We start from the raw sequence: 17770 nt of genomic DNA on the forward strand, positions 1-17770 counted from the left end.
ACCCAGTTGGTCCCCATGAGCCACTGGAGATATAGGGTTACAAGGGACCCTACAGTGTCTGGTCCAGGAGACCCTAGTGGAATGTCCCTATCTGCTATCTGCAGGTCTCTGAGGGGTTGGAATGTGGCTTGGGCTCCAGGCTTCCTCTTCCCTCCTGCTGTTTTCCCTAGGCTGCCTCTGTGCTGGAATGTCCGCAGCCTGGGAAGGCTCTTGGTTAAGGACCTCTTCCAGTCTCAGCAACAAATTCCAGCTGGAGCCTGGGGGCAGCTCCCACGTGGGTATGGAGGCCACCAGAGAGGGCTACAGGAGTGCTAGGCCTGTGGGAACTGCTATGTTCTTGGATCTCAGGCTGGTGGACTTTCAGCCCTGACAATCCCATATAGGGATCCACCCCCCACCCTACCCACCCTCCTGCCTGGCCAGGTCTTGAGGAACCTGAACTGAAGGACTCAGGAGTGGAAAGGGGAAGCCTGAGGAGAGAGGAGGCTGGCCTTTCCCACAAGACCTTGCTTTGTCCAGCCCTTACATGAAACAGGAAGGGGAGTAGCTTCAGATTCCATCCTCAGGTGTGGCCTGCCTGCCAGCACCAGGTCCTCTGGTCCACTGGGGCTATCCATTCACAGCAGGAGGCAACTCTCCTGAGTTTGTCAGCCATATCTGTCTTCTCAACATTTCCAGGGCCTGGTTCCTTTCTTGGTGACCTTTGCTGCTCCTGTGCCCTTTGTCCCCTGATCTCATTTCTTCTCCCTCCCATTCCCATTTCTGTAAGGAGCTGACTCACTTCCTCCTCCTAACTCTACTCACTGCCAGGCCCCGTGGCAAACAGGGTGTATGCAGGGAGGGAGATCTCACCCAGGGCACAGCAGTGGGACTTGGAGGCCATCCTTGGCTCTGGAGCAGAAGATGGGGAGGAGGGATGGCTCCAGGCCATAGGGAACATCCCCCCCCCCCCCCCCGCCATTGTGCAGTCTGGATAGGGCATCAGGGGACACCTGCTTTTGTCACACTGGAGGACATTGACAGCGCTGTGATGAGGGAGTCTATGCTTTCACTAGGACTAGAGGCTCCTGTAGAAAGCTAGATCTCAGCCCTGGGTGGCATGGGCTAGAGGCCAAGTGGTGACAGCACTGTCAGGCAGCTTGAGAACGTTATGACCCTTTGTGACACCCAGTCTCATGCACAGACCCATCACATTGAATGGACAGTATTTGGATGTTTAAATAGAATCTTCTAGATGCCCAGCGAGGAACAAAGATTGGATGTTGTCTCCTGTGTAAGTTCTTGCTGATGGGGCTCTGTCTCCTGCCTCCCTCTTTAATGAACTGGTTTGATTGTGGAATCGACGGCAGAAGTCCGATCTGAGCTGGAGTCATCTTCCACCTCACTCTCCCCTGAGCTGTCCAGGCTGTAACAGCCTAAACCTCTACACTCCAGGCCCTGGGAGGGCCCAGCTTGTGCTGAGCTTGGCATAGCCTTGCATCCTCCTGAGAAGATGCCTCAGGTACCCAGGGTGAGCACAGGCTGGGATCAAGTCCCCACCCATTTGGACTTCATCAAGGTTAAAGAGGAAAAAAAGTGGGGAGTGGAAAGATGGCTCAGTGGGTAAAGGGATAGAGGACATGAGTTTTGCTCAGGGAATGCACATAAAAAGCCAAGTGTGTGGCATATGCCTATAATTCTAGCACTGGGAGGCTTAGCACTAGCCAGCCAGACTAACTGTCAGTGAGCACAGGTTCAGTGATAAATCCTGATAAAAAGAAGAGCTGGGCGGAAGAGATGGCTCAGCTTAGGCTATGGCTCTTGCAGTGGACCTGGGTTTGGTTTCTAGCATCTCATGCAGGCTCACAACCACTGTAACCCCAATTCCAGGAAGTCCAATGCCCTCTTCTGGCCTCCATAGGCACCAGGCACACATGTGGTATACATACAGATGTGCAGGCAAAGCACATGAAGTTATAACAAAATAAATCTTAATAAAGAAGAAAGAAAAGGCAGAAAAACGATAGAGGAAAAGATCTCACGTCAGCCTCTGGTGTATACACATACACACACAAACATGCAGATACCGCACATACACGTGCATGCAGAGGGATAGATACCAAGAGAGCAACTGGGCCATGGCCTTTGAGGCAGGGTGTGTTGAGGGGAAGGGGGAGGGGGTGCGCACTGCTGTGGTCTGCCTTCCTGGAACCTAGTGTCAGCAAACAGCCCTGTTCCCCACAGCATTGAGCTGTGCCTGGCAGTGCCCCATGTACTGTGGCCTCAGAGTCTGACCTCAGGGCTTCTGAATGACAGGAGTTTCTTGTGTAGGTTGTGGGAACTGGAGAAAGTGAGGGGTGCCAGCCTGACCCCTACCTGAAATGCCCATTCCCTAGCTGGTGGGAGCAAAACACACTGCACAGGCACATTAGACCCCTCTGTGTCAGCTTAGACGCAGTTGCTAGCCCATGCTCCACTGGACTCTGTGGCAGGACCCTTGGTGTGAGAATGGCCTAGGCACTGCCCGTGTACCCCCTGTTGAGCACTTTTGCTATTAGTCTCCAGCCCTTAGTTCTTTATCCATAGGAATCTTGGCTTCACAGCAGAGGGGTGGGTCTCAGAGGAGGCAAGGCTGAGTGTTTCCATTTTACTTAGCTCAACTGTTGGTGTTTCTTCTCTGCTGGGTGTGGTATATATCAGTAATCTATCTTATCACTTGGGAGTTGGAGGCAAACGAATCAGGAGTTCAAGTTTAGCATTAGCTACATAGCAACTTTGAAGCCAGTCTGGACTACATAAGACCTTACCTCAATAAACAAACAAACACAAAAGCAACTAAAAACAAAAACAAAAGACGGGCTGGAGAGGTGAGATGACTCAGTGGTTAAGAACACTTGTTCTGGGGCTAGAGAGTTAAGAGCATTGATTGATGGGCTGGAGAGATGGCTGAGTGGTTAAGAGCTCTGACTGCTCTTCCAGAGGTCCTGAGTTCAATTCCCAGGAACCACATGGTGGCTCACAACCATCTGTAATGGGATCTGATGCCCTCTTCTGGTAGATCTGAAGAGAGACAGTGTATTCACATATAGTAAATAAGTAAATCTTAAAAAAAAAAAGTGTTGTGTGGGTTGATGGACATAGTACATTTATAATCTCTTTGAATAGCACCTCATGAACTAGTAAAGTAGTTCCCCTAACCTCAGAGGGTAACAGGCCTGAAGTGGATGCCCAAACCCTTACATATACTATGTCCTGTCCATGGATATTTATGGTAAATTTTAATTTATAAATTAGGCACAGTAAGAGGTTAACAGTAACAGTAAGATAAAACAATCCTAACAGAACATTGTAATAAAACTTAAATGTCCATGTGTAGTGACTGACACCAGGAACCCCAGCATTTACTAAGCAGAGGAGGAGCAGGAATTCAAGATTGCCCCAGACTACATAACAAATTTGATGCCAGCCTGGGCTGCATGAGTCCCTGTCTAAAAAACAAAAACAAAAAACCCAAAAAACAAAACCCCAAAAAACCCAACAAGCAAATGAGAAACCTGAGGAATTATTTGTTTCTAGAATTTGCCATTAGGTTGTTTTGGACTGCAGTTAACTGAAACTATAGCAGGTGGGAACCGGGACTGAGAGGATGACTGTCAGGGCTCCAGAGTGAGCCTCACTGTCACCAATCCACTTCAGAACCCCAGGAAGTGCTTGGTGTCTGAGTGGAGACCATCTGCCTGCAGAAGTGCTGCAGGCTCTTTTCCTGTTAGTGATGCAGCTGTGTGTCCTTCACTCATGTCCTCAGGCTGTGCCTTTGCCCAAAGTGTCCTTCCAGTGGAGCTGGAGAAGCAGCCTGAGGGCTACTCTCATGGACACTCTCCCTGAGTTCCAACCTGCTCTTTACAATTTCCTGCCAGCTTTTCAAATCTTGCTGAGTTTTCTTTGTCTGTCTGGTGCCAATGCCTCTGAGTTCCAGATCTTCTGATTGGTTCCCAGTTGGCAAGCTTACTCTGCTCTCTGTTGTTGGCTGTGTCCATGCCTGTCTTGCTCCCAGCAGCCCATCTCCAGTAGGGCTAAGCAAGAAGAGAGGCGCAGAATTTAAAGGCAGCTGTTACCTGCTGTTTCCTGGCGTCATCCCTGTCACGCATAGGAGTTTGCTCAGACCCTCTTGTGTAGATTTTCTAGCTAATATAGCAAAGCCCTGAGATTCAGGCCCTGTGGTAGAATGTGCTAGCAGTCAGATCCGCTGTGCTGTCTCGCCCTTCTACCTACCCAGGCTTAGTAGAGCTTGTCTGAGTCACTCCAGCAGGTACCCAGAGTCCGTTGTCCTCATGAGGCTGTCTAGAGGGAGATGTCCAATTTGGCCTTCACTGCCCTGTGGCCGAAGTCCTGGCCTGGGACAAGGTGACTTCATTGACTTTATTTGCCCTTGAAATGAACCTTGAAGGTTTTGCTTAGGACCCTTTCTGGGACACCACCTGTGACTGAGTCCCGCAGCCTGTGCTCTGGTGGGAACTCTTCAGGCTGCTACATTCCAGACATCTTACCCAGTGCCTGGCCCAGAGACTATGGAAACAAGGACGGATTGTGCTGGACTGAGGGGCTTTCTCCCAAGCTAGGGCGCCTTGGGGTGGAGGCTGGCTTTCCTTCCATCTCCTTCCAGCCCTGTGGCGTCTGGCTCCTGCTCATTGGCTGGATGCTAATTGTGACTGCTCCCTCTCCCCGTTTCTTCTTGAGGCCCAGGGAACAAGACTCCACACACAGGACAAGGGTGTAAGCAGGCTGTGGGCAGGGGTGGGAGAAGCTTGGACAAGAATGACCTTAAGCACCCTGGAGGGGGAACCCCTGGGCCAGAACTGTCCAACAGAACACACTGCAAAATAGAAATGTCCTGTGGTCATGAGGCCACTGAACACTTGGAACAAGACTAGCGCAACAGAGAAGCAGAACTTTACATTTTACTTGTCTTTAATTCAATGCAAAATATTCCTGGTATTTTTAATGTAACTTAAATGTAAATTGCTTTCACAGCCAGTGGCTACTGTGTTGAACACTACAGCTCCAGATGGCTCCTAGAAGTATGGGGTGGGGGCAGGGAAACAGTTCTTACAGTCTTATCTCCTTCTGCAGAGTGCTACTCCCCCAACCCCCCCCAGGCTGAGCCTGGTGGCATTTCCCCTTCCTGTCAGGAAGGAAGGTTTGTTCTTTGGCAATTTCTCCACTTCACCAACTCTGGAATCCTGATGCCCTAGGGACAACAGATCTCTGGCAATGTGCCACCACACTGTGGCAGTGCCTCCCCACCTTGCCAGGCGTGACTCTTGCCCAGCTTGGTAACACACAGGTGCTCACACGCCCAGTGGGCTTGGCGGGCTCTGCATGTGGGGGAGGAGACCAGGTAGGCAAAGCTGGGGCCTGCTCCTGCTTCTGTGGAGACTGGGCCTGGCTTTGTTCTTACTTCAAAGGGTTCTAAAAACAGGCCCAGTAAGGGCCTCAAGAAGTGAGCACACAGATCTTCAAATACAGGATCCATGTGCCTCCCACCCCCTGCCCCCATTTAGGGGAACCTGAGAGTGCCTGACGGAGCCTCTCTGACTTTGAGAATGAGTTCTGGGGTTGGGGATTTGGCTCAGTGGTAGAGCGCTTGCCTAGCAAACGCAAGGCCCTGGGTTTGGGCCCCAGCTCCGAAAACAAAACAAAACAAAACAAAAAAAAAAAATTAAAAAAATAAAAAAAACAAACAAACCAAAAAAAAAAAAAAAAAGAGAGAGAATGAGTTCTACAGGATGCCCGCTCTCACACCCTGGAAGACCTTCCTTGGGCTTTATTAAATCAGTGTGGCTGACCCTTAAGCTGGTTTTCCTTTCTTCTTCTGTGGAAATAGAGAAAAGCAGTCATTTATATGAAGAGAGCACAATGCTTCATTGTGCTCGTTCTCGAATGTCAGCCAGACAGGATGGGATGTGAATATAGTGAATGTGCTGTAATTAGTAGACGCAGACCCAAGTCTCCTGGCGATTTGAGGCAGGGCCTGGTGAAACTGTCAAGACTGGTCCTGGGCTTTGAGTCTTGTGGAAAAATCGGAAAGGCAGAGGCAGTTTGGAAATCCCCAGAGCTGAGGAAATCCCCGGGGGCTGAGGATCCCTAAAGAGAAACAGTAACCCCTGAGCCACCAGTCAGGTGGTCTTTCTACGCATCCAGGATCTGACTGTTTAGTTTTAGGGGTAGACACCTGTTCTTGGTAGAACAGGCAAAACTGGTGCGCTAGTACAGAGTTCCCAGCAAACCTTTGGATGTGCAAAACTGCAGTCTGGTGGAATGAAGGGACCCAGAATGGCTGATCCTTGGAGTCTTCAGGACAGAGATCTGTGACTGCCCGCCCTATGCCCACTGACTCTACTGACTGTACTACAAAACTCAAGATGTGGCTTGAATCTTTGAACTATAAACTCAGGTATTCATTCATTCACTTTATCCATCAGTAAAAACTAAACATCTTCTAGGTGTTGGAACTATTTCAGGTACTAAGGATAAGTCAGTAATGAAAACAATGTAGGTGCGCAGCTCATTTTTTTTGTACCTTCTTTGCCATCTCTGTCCTAAGTAAAGTGAGAGGCCATCTTGCTACTGCAGCCCCCCTGAAACCTCAGCTCCCCCGGACGCTTGCTGGGGGCGGGCCCAACAGAGGTGAAATCCTGCTGCCTTGGCTGTGCCAGTAGGTCCATGAGAAGGGGAAGGCTGTCCTCTGCCGGGATCTGGTGGCACTGCAGGGCGGAGTGGCTCGGGAGCTCGAGCGCATGCGCTGAGCCTGGCTCCACCCATGCGCTGGCGGATAAGCGGAACAGGAAGTTCAGCGGTAGTCAGGTCTGAGGCTCATTTGGCCATTGACGACTCCTAGTGTGTGGACTTTCGGACAGTACAGGTTTCCCTTTACCTGCCCCTATCCTCTTGAGGTCATCTTTAGACTTCTTTAAGGACTTTAGCTGCTTCCCTTTTGGGATCCCTTGCTCATTTAATGCTATTAAAATATGGAGGCATCCCTGCTCTGGCATTTTCTGTAAATACTGTTTAAAGCTGATGTTGAGGAACCTCAGTAGTCCTCGGATGGGGTACACCTGTCACGATTGGTCACTGTCGCCCTCCTACTCAGGAAGCATAAGTTCTGTGGTTTCTCCCCAGTCCTTAGGACTGAGTGCTTGAAACAGGGCTCCCTATAATGTCCCTAAACAAGTTCCATTTGTTTTATGTTACTAGATGCTGTAAATTAGTAATACAAACATGTAATTGGTACTCATTTATGGAAATAGTGTTACTAGGTTCTTTTTGTAATGTTTTATTTTATTTGCACTAGTGTTTTATTTGCATGTATTTCTGTGAGGGCATCAGATCCCCTGGAACTGGAGTTATAGATAGTTGTGAGCTATCCTATGGGTAATGGGAATTGAACCTGGGTCCTCTGGAAGAGCAGTCAGCATTCCTAACTGCTGGGCCATGTTGCAGCCCTATAGATTCTTTCACATTTACTTTTATTATTATTATTAGTATGTGTGTGTAAGCATGAACATGCTACAGTACACAGTGAGAATTTGTGGACTCGCTTCTTTCCACCATGTGGATTCTGGGATCAAATTTGGTGGCAAGTGCCTTTATCCACTGAGCCATCTCAGCCTGAGAGACTGAACAAAAACAAGTCATTTATTTGTTTAGAGACAGGGTCTCACTGTGTATCTCTGGAACTCACTATGTAAACCAGACTGGCCTGGAACTTACAGAGATCCACCTGCCTCTTCTCTGTCTCCTGGGGGCTGGAACTAAAGTTGTAGGCCAACTTGTCTAGCTTGACACGTGTGTGTGTGTGTGTGTGTGTGTGTGTGTGTGTGTGTGTGTGTGTGTGTGTATATGTGGTGTATGCATATATATGTTTTGATCTTCAGGAAGAACTAGAGATAATTGGGGCTGAGTAACATGCTTTCTTTAAGGGGTTTAAAGAGAATCTCAGTTTTAGTGTTTCCACCCTACATATTTTCTGATAAAGCAACTATTCTGTCATAATAGCACTTGTGTGGCTGAGTAAGTCATTATGAGTTGGAGGCCAGTCTGAAGTACTTAATGTAGTGAGATCCTGTCCCCTCAAATAAAAAACCCAAAACAAAAAGAAAACAACAAAAACCCCAAAGCCCCTGTCTTTTACGGATTAATAAATCAATGAACAAAACCCCCTCTCTTTCACAGCCTGGCTCCAAACTGTACCATGTGTGTCTGACTCCCTCACCAAGAGAAATTTTGATGTCTGAACCCTCCCAGAACTCTTGGCGCCCCTCGCTGAAGGACCACAGACCACATTCTTACTTCAGTTGTAGCTGTCCCGGGGCATTTGTTCTTTCCTCCGCTGGCCTTTTTTTTTTTTTTTTTCCTTTTCTTTTTGAGAAAGTCAAAGCTAAGTCACTACTTTATGCCACTCACCCATCCTTGTCCATGCCTCGTCTCTAAGCAGAGTCCAGGAGTGGGTGAGTGATGGGTCACCACAACAAACATCCCACCCGTGCCTACTCAAAGGGTAGTTAGTTCTCCAGAGATGGAAAGGAAGCAGACATTGTGTTTCCCCATAGCATTCCCTGTGGGATGTTACAGTGCAGCACTGCTAGCCACAGGCCCAGCTTCCTCCATCTCCTCCAGTTTCCCACAAGGCTTCCCAGGGCTCTGCTTAGCTAACTACAGGGCCAAGGACCTCTCACCTCATGGCTTGAACAGCATGACTGTGTAGAACACTAAAGTTTTGGCCCCATGTGGATATCCTCTTTACTGGATCCCACTCCACCAGTTTATCATTGTACCTTCTAGATGAGTTGGGTAAATCCAGTGCTTCTTGAATACCTACTGTGTGCTTGGTGTTGGGTAATAGGATAGCTTTGAGTAAGTCTTTCAGGAAGATATAAAATTAACTATGCCCCCAGCACCGAGAACCAGAAGAGGGACTTATTCAAGTGTGTGAAGTGTGTGTGTCAGGGTCAGGGAGAAGGCTGTTCCGGGCCTTGAACGCAGGGCTTCAAGCATACTAGGCAAGCACTCTATCACTGAGCAACAGCCCTCCAAATTCATTTCAATGAGTAAAACTGAATTTATTAGGGGTTACTTACAGAGCGATGGACATGGTTTCCTTGAGGTCACCAATCTGTCCCCAGCATGAAGGTCCTATTTTATCTGGCCCTAGTCTGCAACATAATTGCAAACCTGGGTTCTGAGACCCACCAGTGTTTCACCCCAGGGCTGGACAGCAAAAAGGCACAGACCAGAGCAGAGTCAGGGAAAGCAGCTGTACGCTTGTGTGTATTCCGTATTCCCTATCAGGGTTTCTGCCCATCTCCGCAAATGCCATCCAGCTGTGGGTGAGATGGTGTGTTTTGCTGTAGCCTGGCATGCAAGGTGGAGTTAACTCTGGCTAGAGGACCAGTCTCTATAGATGGCAGATGAAGGAGGTGAAAGTGGTCCTGATGGGAGAGCAGGCTTAGACATGTGACACCAATCAATAGCCATTCAGAACATGAACTCGGGCTCTGTAGTCACGGCATGCACACAGTAAACTTCAATGAGTTCAAATGTATGTTTGTGCACGGAATTGTATTGACCCAAGATTACTGAAAATAGTACTCTGGGGATTATTATATGTTGTGCACACTGTGCACTGTGCTTCCATGGAGATAGAATGGTATGGAGGTTCCCCCTCCTCCACAGGAGATGCGTTTCAAGATCCATAGTAAATGCCCGAAAGCTTGGCTAATACTGAGTCCTAGGAATAACGTATTTTTCCTATTTGCATACCTATGGTAAGCCTTAATTTATAAATTAAGCACAGTAAGAGATTAACAGGAAGTAATGAAATAGCAGTAATAATAACAATGTGCTGTGATTAAAGGTTACAGGGGTTGGGGATTTAGCTCAGTGGCAGAGCACTTGCCTAGGAAGCGCAAGGCCCTAGGTTCGGTCCCCAGCTCCGGAAAAAAAAAAAAAAAGGTTACATAAATGCCAACTCTCAAAAAGTCTTACTGTGGGGCTAGAGAGATGGCTCAGTGGTTAGGAGCACTGACTGCTCTTCCAGAGGTCCTGAGTTCAAATCCCAGCAACCACATGGTAGCTCACAACCATCTGTAATGGGATCTGATGCCCTCTTCTGGTGTATCTGAAGACAGCTACAGTGTACCCACATACATATGTAAATAAATCTTTTTTCAAAAAAGGTTTTACTGTGTTCCCAACTATAGGAGGTACTTTTCAGCTTTTCTCTGGCATATCTGGTTTCTGGCCTGTCCATTCCCCCTTTAGGGGCGGAATTTATTTATTTAACAGTCTAGTGATTGAGTCCAGGGCTTTACACTTGATCTTAGCCAAAAGGCCGAGAAGCGATTGAGTCCAGGGCTTTAAGCATGCTAGCTAAGTATTCTCCCACTGAGCTACCTTCTCATCCCCGAGGTCATTATTAAGTAGAAACATTGTTACTTGAACACAGCCCCCAGGTCCTGTCATAGTCCACCTGGCAACCAGGATGACTCCCCAGTGACTTCTGGTCAGACAGCATTTGTGGTACCGATTCATGTCTAGGAAAGAGCGGGATGATGGGAAATTTCATCATGCTACTCAGACTTACGTGTAATTTAAAAATTATAAAAACTCTATTTCTAATATTTTCAAACCACGATTTACCTCAGCCGAAAGTGTGGGCCACGGAGCAGGGCAGGGAGGCACTGTATAGGGGCAGGGCCACACTCACTACATACTTGCTGAACAATTTTAGGGATTTTAGGAGAAGTATTTATTTTTTATGCATTTTGCCTACATGCATGTCTGTGCGCCACGTGTGTGCCTGGTGCCTGTCGAGGCCAGAAGTGGGCATAGAATCCTCTGGGACTGGAGTTAGAGGCAGTTGTGAGCCACCATGCGGGTGCTGATGACAACCCATGTCCTCTGGAAGAGCAGCAGCCAGTGTTGTTCACCAGTGAGCCGTGTGCCCCACCCTAGGAGGTTTTGACTGTATTCTGTTCTCGTATTGCATGATGACTTTAGAATCTAGTGTTACATAATGCGTGACTCTCCGTATGTAACAGAGGACCACACAAGTGTGTAGGTGTAGATATTGAGCACCGTGGTTTTGAATGGTAATTTAAATGATGCTAATCCTAAAGTCACCACCTATAATTTAATTTGTCAGACATAAGCTTCCATGTACTATCTTCTAGTCTCACAACAACTACACAAGGCAAGAATCATATTTGACTGCTGTAAGGGGTGGGATGGGGGAAGGTGGTAACTTGAAAAGTGGAATAAGGGGCTGAGGATTTAGCTCAGTGGTAGAGCGCTTACCTAGGAAGCACAAGGCCCTGGGTTCGGTCCCCAGCTCCGAAAAAAAGAACCAAAAAAAAAAAAAAAAAAAAAGTGGAATAATTCTGTCTTAGATGGGAAGAGAGAGTCTGAGCTGGGCTTCAGCCCCAGGAGTATGTTGTTGCTTCTTCTGTTTTTGCACTATACTTCTGGGTGGGCCTTTTATTTTTTATTTTTTCCATACACCCCAGAAAGATATTCTAAAGAGGGTAGAGCTATAGGTGGGCCTCTAGGAATAGGGAGGGCTGGGCAAGGTGGAGGGGCTGGTGGCCGTTTGGACAGGGAACGTGGGGAAGTTTACATGAGGTTGCATGAGAGAATGAAAGGTAGTCAGGCCTGCAAATAAATTGCATGAGAGAATGAAAGGTAGTCAGGCCTGCAAGTCCTGGGGATCCTCCTGTCTCCATCCTCCTAGCTGCGATCAGAGGTGTACACCACCACTGCCTGGCTGACGTGATGGGTATTTTGCTACACAGCTGTGGACCATGTGCATGCTGTATCCAGGGAGACCAGAAGAGGGCGTCAGATCCCCTGGAACTAGAGTCATGGTTGTGAGCTGCCATGTGGGTGCTGGGAACCACACCCAGGTCTTCTGGAAGGACAGCTGCTCTTAACCACTGAGCTCAGTGTGTTACGTGTGTTGTGTGTGTTACGCATGCGCGCGTGTCTGTGTGTGTGTGTGTGTGTGTGTGTGTGTGTGTGTGTGTGTGTGTGTGTGTGTGTGTTTTGAGATAGGGTGTCTCTATTAGCACTGGCTGACCCAGAACTCACTATGTTGATGAGGCTGGTCTAAAATTCACAGAGATCTACCTATTTCTGCTTCCTGTGTGCTGGGGTTAAAGGCATGCACCACCATACCTGGCTTTCTTCAATCATTTTTTAGTAGAAAGTCACATATTTAATTTGTATGCATCTGTGTATGTATGTGTGTGATATGTGCACAGCTGTATGGGTAGAGACCTTGGAGTTAAAGGTTTTAAATGACTACTCTAGGCATGCTTTAGCACACATTCATACATACCTATATGTGTTCATGCATACGTGGGAGTGTATGCACATGTGCTCATGCATGCGTGGATGTGTCTATGTGAGCATATACCACATGTGTGAGAGTACCCACAGAGACCAGAAGAGGGCACTGGATCACCTGCAGCAGGAGTTACAGGTGGTCGTGATGACATGTGTGCTGGAAACCAAACTCTGGAAGAGTGGGACGTGCGCTTAACTTTGGAGCCATTCCACCAGCTCCTGCTGTTGGATTTTTTTTTTTTTTTAAATGTGCATTCTAGGGTTTTGAACTCACAACACTTACATGACAAGTGTTTTCACTCATTGAGACACCTTCTCAGGGCTGGAGAAATGGCTCAGCGGTTAAGAGCACTGACTGCTCTTCCAGAGGTCCTGAGTTCAGTTCCCAGCAACCACATGGTTCCTCACAACCATCTGTAATGGGATCTCATGCCCTCTTCTGGTGTGTCTGAGGACAGCAACAGTGTACTCACACACATTAAATAAATCTTTAAAAAGAGAGAGAAGAGCACTGACCTCTCTTTCAGAGACACCTCCTCAGCTATTAGTTACACTTTGTTTGTAGGTGCCCTCTCCACGGGAACCCAGGAACTCAAACATGTTAAATAAATACTCTATCCCCGAGGCCCTGGCCAGCGTAGTGTATGTGCTCAGTCTTCTACCCTATGCTGACTCTATGCTATAGGCATTATTACTTCCCCGACTTTACTGATGAAAGCGATGAATTATAGAGTAACCGTTATTGTCCATAGTTACTATGCAAAAGAGTCTAGATTGAACCAGGAAGTGTGGCTCTGAAGGTTTTATCTTTAACTGTGGCATACTGTGAATACGTCTTCTCAAGCAGTGGTTCTCAGACTTTAATGTGTATCAGAATTACTAGAAGCTAGGCTGAGCCTAAAATGCTGGGCCCCAGCGCTCTGGATGCAGAGGCTGGAGTGAGGCTTTAGCCTTTCTAGCCAGTGCCCACTTGATGTGGACGCTGCTGGTCCGGGGACCAGACTTTGAGAACTAAATCTTTTCTATCCCATACTTGCCTCTTATTGACTGGGAAATAGTTCAAGCATAATCTTCAGTACAGAGAAGCAGGGAATTAAAGTCATCTGCCCATGGCTACACAGACTACCCACCGCCCACACACCCATCCACCCATCCATCCATCCAACAGCTGGCACATTACTACTAGGTTTTATGCCTGCCTCAGTGACTTTTGCTTAAGCCAGAATCACCAGGAACCTGGCTTGGGGGAAACACCTGTAATCCCAGCTCCAAGAGCCTGAGACAGGAGGATCTCAAGTTCAAAGCCAGCCTGGACTGCTTAGCCAGATTCTCTCAAAAACAAAACAACATACTAAGTATGGTAGTGTGTGTCTGTAATGCCAGCATTTGGGAGGCTGAGGCAGGAGGATTAATTAAGGATTTGAAGTGACTTGGGCTATATAATAAGTCCCAAGTCAGCCTGGGCCATAAAGTGAGACTGTTCCACAAAAAACCAAAACCAGGGCTGGAGAGAGGGCTCAGTGGTTAGAGCCTTTGCTTTTCTTGCACAGGACCTGGGTTTGGTTCTCAGCACCCATGTGATGGCTTCAACTATCTACACCTCCTATTCTGGGAGATCTGACACCCTCTTCTGACTTCCTTGGGCACCAGGCACACATGTTTGTACATACACAAACACAAATAAAACAGTCGTACAGATTAAAAACAAACAAAACAAAAAGCATGGAAAGAATCATCTGGAATGTTTTAGAAATCCCAGTGCTTAGGGCTCCTTCCCAATTAAATCAGAAACCGAGGAGATCCAGACATTGTATCTTATACTAAAGCCTAAATTCTGAGGCTTTAGTGAGCATTGCTGTGCTCAGAGGAACCCAGGGATACAGAACCTTTGACAGCAGCATTGTCCCAGGAGGGCCTCCCTAGGAAGAAGCACCACTTCCCTAGACAGCAGAGAAGCGTGTTTCCTGATAGTCTGTGTATGTGTGCGCATGTATGTGGGATGGTAAGACTAGGTGACTTGCACAGTGTCATCTAGAAAGATCAGAGAGACCAGGCAGTAGTGGTCCACACCTTTGGTACTAGCACTTGTGAGGCAGAGGCAGGCAGATCTCTGAGTTCAAGGCCAGGATGGTCTACAGTGTGAGTTCCAGGACATCCAGGATTCTACAGAGAAACTCTGTCCACAAACAAATAAAAGGCATGAGGGCTGGGTTTGGTCCTTTTGGGCAGTTCTTAATCATTCTCTTCCAGGAGAATGTTATAGCTACAAGACCACGGGTGCTTAGAACTGACCGTGAGTGACGGATAAGCTTGGGTTTTTCCAATCCCTCCCTCCCTGGAAAGGAAGGAGGAAGCAATGACTGTTTCCATTTTCCACAGACACTTGGCAGGTCCTGTCTTTTCCCTCATTGTTGTCTTTCTCCCAGTACCCATCTCAGCGTCCAGGGTATCTGGTAGTGTTAACTAGAGCCAGGCCAGGGTTTCTAACAAGGAACACAAGTTCTTCACTGACAACCATTGTTCATTGGCCAGACACCCCCAGCTTTCTCCATTTGCAGGGCTGAGAGCTCTCCACCCCTCCCCGCCCACCCCACTTTCCTCTGCCTATGAAGCAGCTGGCTGGTGTGTGGGAGAAGGAAATGTGGGTAGAGGGAGAGCAATTGATTCTCTGCATGTCTGTTCTAATGAGGCAGCAGCAGGAGGCCTCACTCTGGCTGGTCTTGTGGGTCTCTGCTCTTGCTGGACCTTATAGGATTGCTGTGAGGTTGCTGTCTGGGCCTAGTGTGCATGGGCCCCGCATGTCATATTGGATGTAGTGTTAGCGTCTCTATACAGTACTCAGATGGCATAGTTAGGGGTATGATTGACGTGTTCCTGAGTACACTGTGCTGTGACTGAGTTCATGCATGCTGGTCGTGTGTGTGTGTGTGTGTGTGTGTGTGTGTGTGTGTGTGTGTGTGTGTATGTGAGCGCGCATGTGCTAGCCTCAATCTTGGCCTGTGGGGCCGGGGGCTGCAGTTCTCAAATTCCTTTGCTATTTTTAGGGAACATATCAGCTCAGCTGTCCAGGAGCCTGAGTGTGTGTCAGAAGGAAAGTGCCACTCTCCCTGTCTCCTATCCCTAACCCCAGGACACTGTCTGTCCCCCAACCCATGCCCTTATTTGAAGAGCCTCCTCTCCATTCTACCCAGACCCCATTGCTCTCTGACATACCTGGTCCCCGCAGTCCTTTAGCCTCTGCTGTCTCCACAGCTCTGGCTGGGCTGGGCAGCTGCAGCGGGAGGGGCCTGGGAGAGGGAGGGGACCAGGGGCGGGGCTGCAGCCTGTGCTATTCTGAGCTGCTAACGGGAGCAGCAGAGAGAGGAGACTTCTTGCTCTGAGCTGCTCCAGGCCAAGCCATGCGGGTGAGTGTCCTTCTGACCCCAACCCCGGAAATGTCCCGGCCTCCCCACGGTGTTTCCTCATTTAGGAAAGGAAGGCGTCCTGTTATTTCCCCAGATGTGGCAAAAGTAGGTGGAGAGGAAGGGGTGGGGCTGCCTTGGGGCTCCTCTCTTGATCACTTGGTTGAAAGGGCAGTACATGGCCCCAGCTGCCTCAAGGCCCCTAAGAGGCAAGGCATATCCTGGGTCTGACTCATGATGATTTGGGGTGGTTTGATGGGAACCATCTTCTAAACCTCAGTTTCCTGAGGCTGCCTCCGCCACCCCACAGACCGAGGCTCGCCTTCCCCACAATGATGACTGCTGGGAGGCTTTTATTTCTTCCAAAGCCAGGAAACCAAACATGTCTTTGGAGAATTTGGTCCTGCTTTGGGTTGATGTGGTAGCCCCCTCTGCCCTCTTACTCTAGATGGAAAAGATGGCCTTGACAGGGGATGGTCCCTGTGATTGGCTGGAATCTTCTTCCTGTCTTCAAGAAGAACCCAGCATGGCCTTCTCCATTCCCATATCCAGGATACTTAGAAGAGACACACCTCAGAGATGCCCTGTCTTCTGTGAGCTTCTTTATCTCAATTTAAAGAAAACTTTTTATCTTTATTGGGGTGAGAGAGAGAGAGAGAGAGAGAGAGAGAGAGAGAGAGAGAGAGAGAGAGAGTGTGTGTGTGTGTGTGTGTGTGTGTGTGTTCTGAGAACCAAACTCAGGTCCTCAGGCTTTAGCAACAGGCATCTTTTACCTACTGATCCACCCTGCCAGCCCATGACTCTCTTTCAGAAAATTATTCCAGAGCAGTAAGTTCCTTAAAAAAGCAAGTGAGGAGAGACATAGCTGCCTCCCAGGCCATCCTGTCCTCCCCTTTGCCCCTCCAGCCACTAAGGGTAAGGTTTTCGATTGAGTCAGCAGTTGGCAGAGTGTGAGCTGGCCTGGTGCAGAGGTGTATCAGAAGCCTGAGATGTGCCCATAGCATTTCTGTCTCTCTGTGCCCGAAGAACTGCCCTGTCCCAGCTGCCAAACTGGCATGGCTATGGAGCTGTGTGGGGGCAGAGCAGGCTGGTGCCTGAGGGAACCCTTCAATCTGGGAGCTAGGTGCTTCCTGTTCCAGCCTACTCCCCTGCATCCTGCATACCCAGGCCACCAGCACCTTGTCTGTCACAGACTTGGGACCATGGGAAATGGCAGTAGCAGATGGCAAAGGGCCCCACAGAGGAGCCTTGAGTGTCTTCAGAGAGGGGAGACCTCCGGCAGGCCTGGCTGTCTATCCTAGGAAACCCTGGCCCTTCTACAACTGCAGTGGTGGCAGGAAGCCGTCCCATGGCACCTGCTTCCTCCAGGCGGGTGGGCAGTGACCCAGGGTTCTCTACTGCTTTCTGTTCCGCCCTGCTGTGGGGGAGGGCCAGCTCTTCTTCCTCTCCTCTTTTGGCTGGCAATGTGGCCTTCAGGCCCTTCCCTGCAGAACTCCCCTTTCCCCAAGCCACTTTGTAGAGCGGTTGTGAGTGCAGAGCTATGGAAACTACTGCCTTCTACCCATGCTGTTGCTGTGGAAGGCCCACAGTATAGGTGAACAAGGAAGATGTGGGGGAAAGCTGGCCATGTCCTCTAAAAGCTTGGCAAAGGGCAGATCTGAGTGTGTGCATTTTAGATCTGTCACTTGTCATGAGACCATGGTAAAGTCACGTGATCTTCTGGGTCTTCCTTTGCTCATTTCTAAAGCAAGACTCATGCTGATGTCTACTTCAATGTTGTGAGCCACAAATGGGACAGTGCTTGTTAGGGGCTGAGCACAGTGCTCAATAAAGATTGGCTGGATCTGTTGCTGGGTAGCAGGTGGCTTGTGTAGCATGGTGTGGCACTGGGTTTGATTCCCAGCACTGCAGAAGAGAAGTTACTGCCATTGCTTCTATTTTTTCTTCCCTTCCCTTGTTCTCAGATAAGTGGGTGCTAGGGTGAGATT

At 48.7% G+C, this 17770-nt stretch overlaps 1 protein-coding gene across 49 annotated transcripts in view; it reads left to right on the plus strand.

Annotated features, from left to right (window-relative positions):
• The window catches only part of Myo18a (myosin XVIIIa), a 101124-nt gene that overhangs the window by 21979 nt on the left and 61375 nt on the right, over positions 1 to 17770 (plus strand). For 15 of the 49 annotated variants that reach the window (XM_087572966.1, XM_087572967.1, XM_087572997.1 and 12 more), the window contains exon 1: positions 15737 to 15785. Coding sequence is in view for 14 of the 15 variants with exons in the window: in XM_087572967.1 (XP_087429093.1) it covers positions 15780 to 15785 (6 nt within the window). In the remaining variant the exon portion in view is untranslated. 49 annotated transcript variants of the gene reach the window in all.

The sequence above is a fragment of the Rattus norvegicus genome, chromosome 10 (assembly GCF_021556685.1).
Source record: "Rattus norvegicus strain SHRSP/BbbUtx chromosome 10, alternate assembly SHRSP_T2T, whole genome shotgun sequence".
Lineage (NCBI taxonomy): Eukaryota > Metazoa > Chordata > Mammalia > Rodentia > Muridae > Rattus > Rattus norvegicus.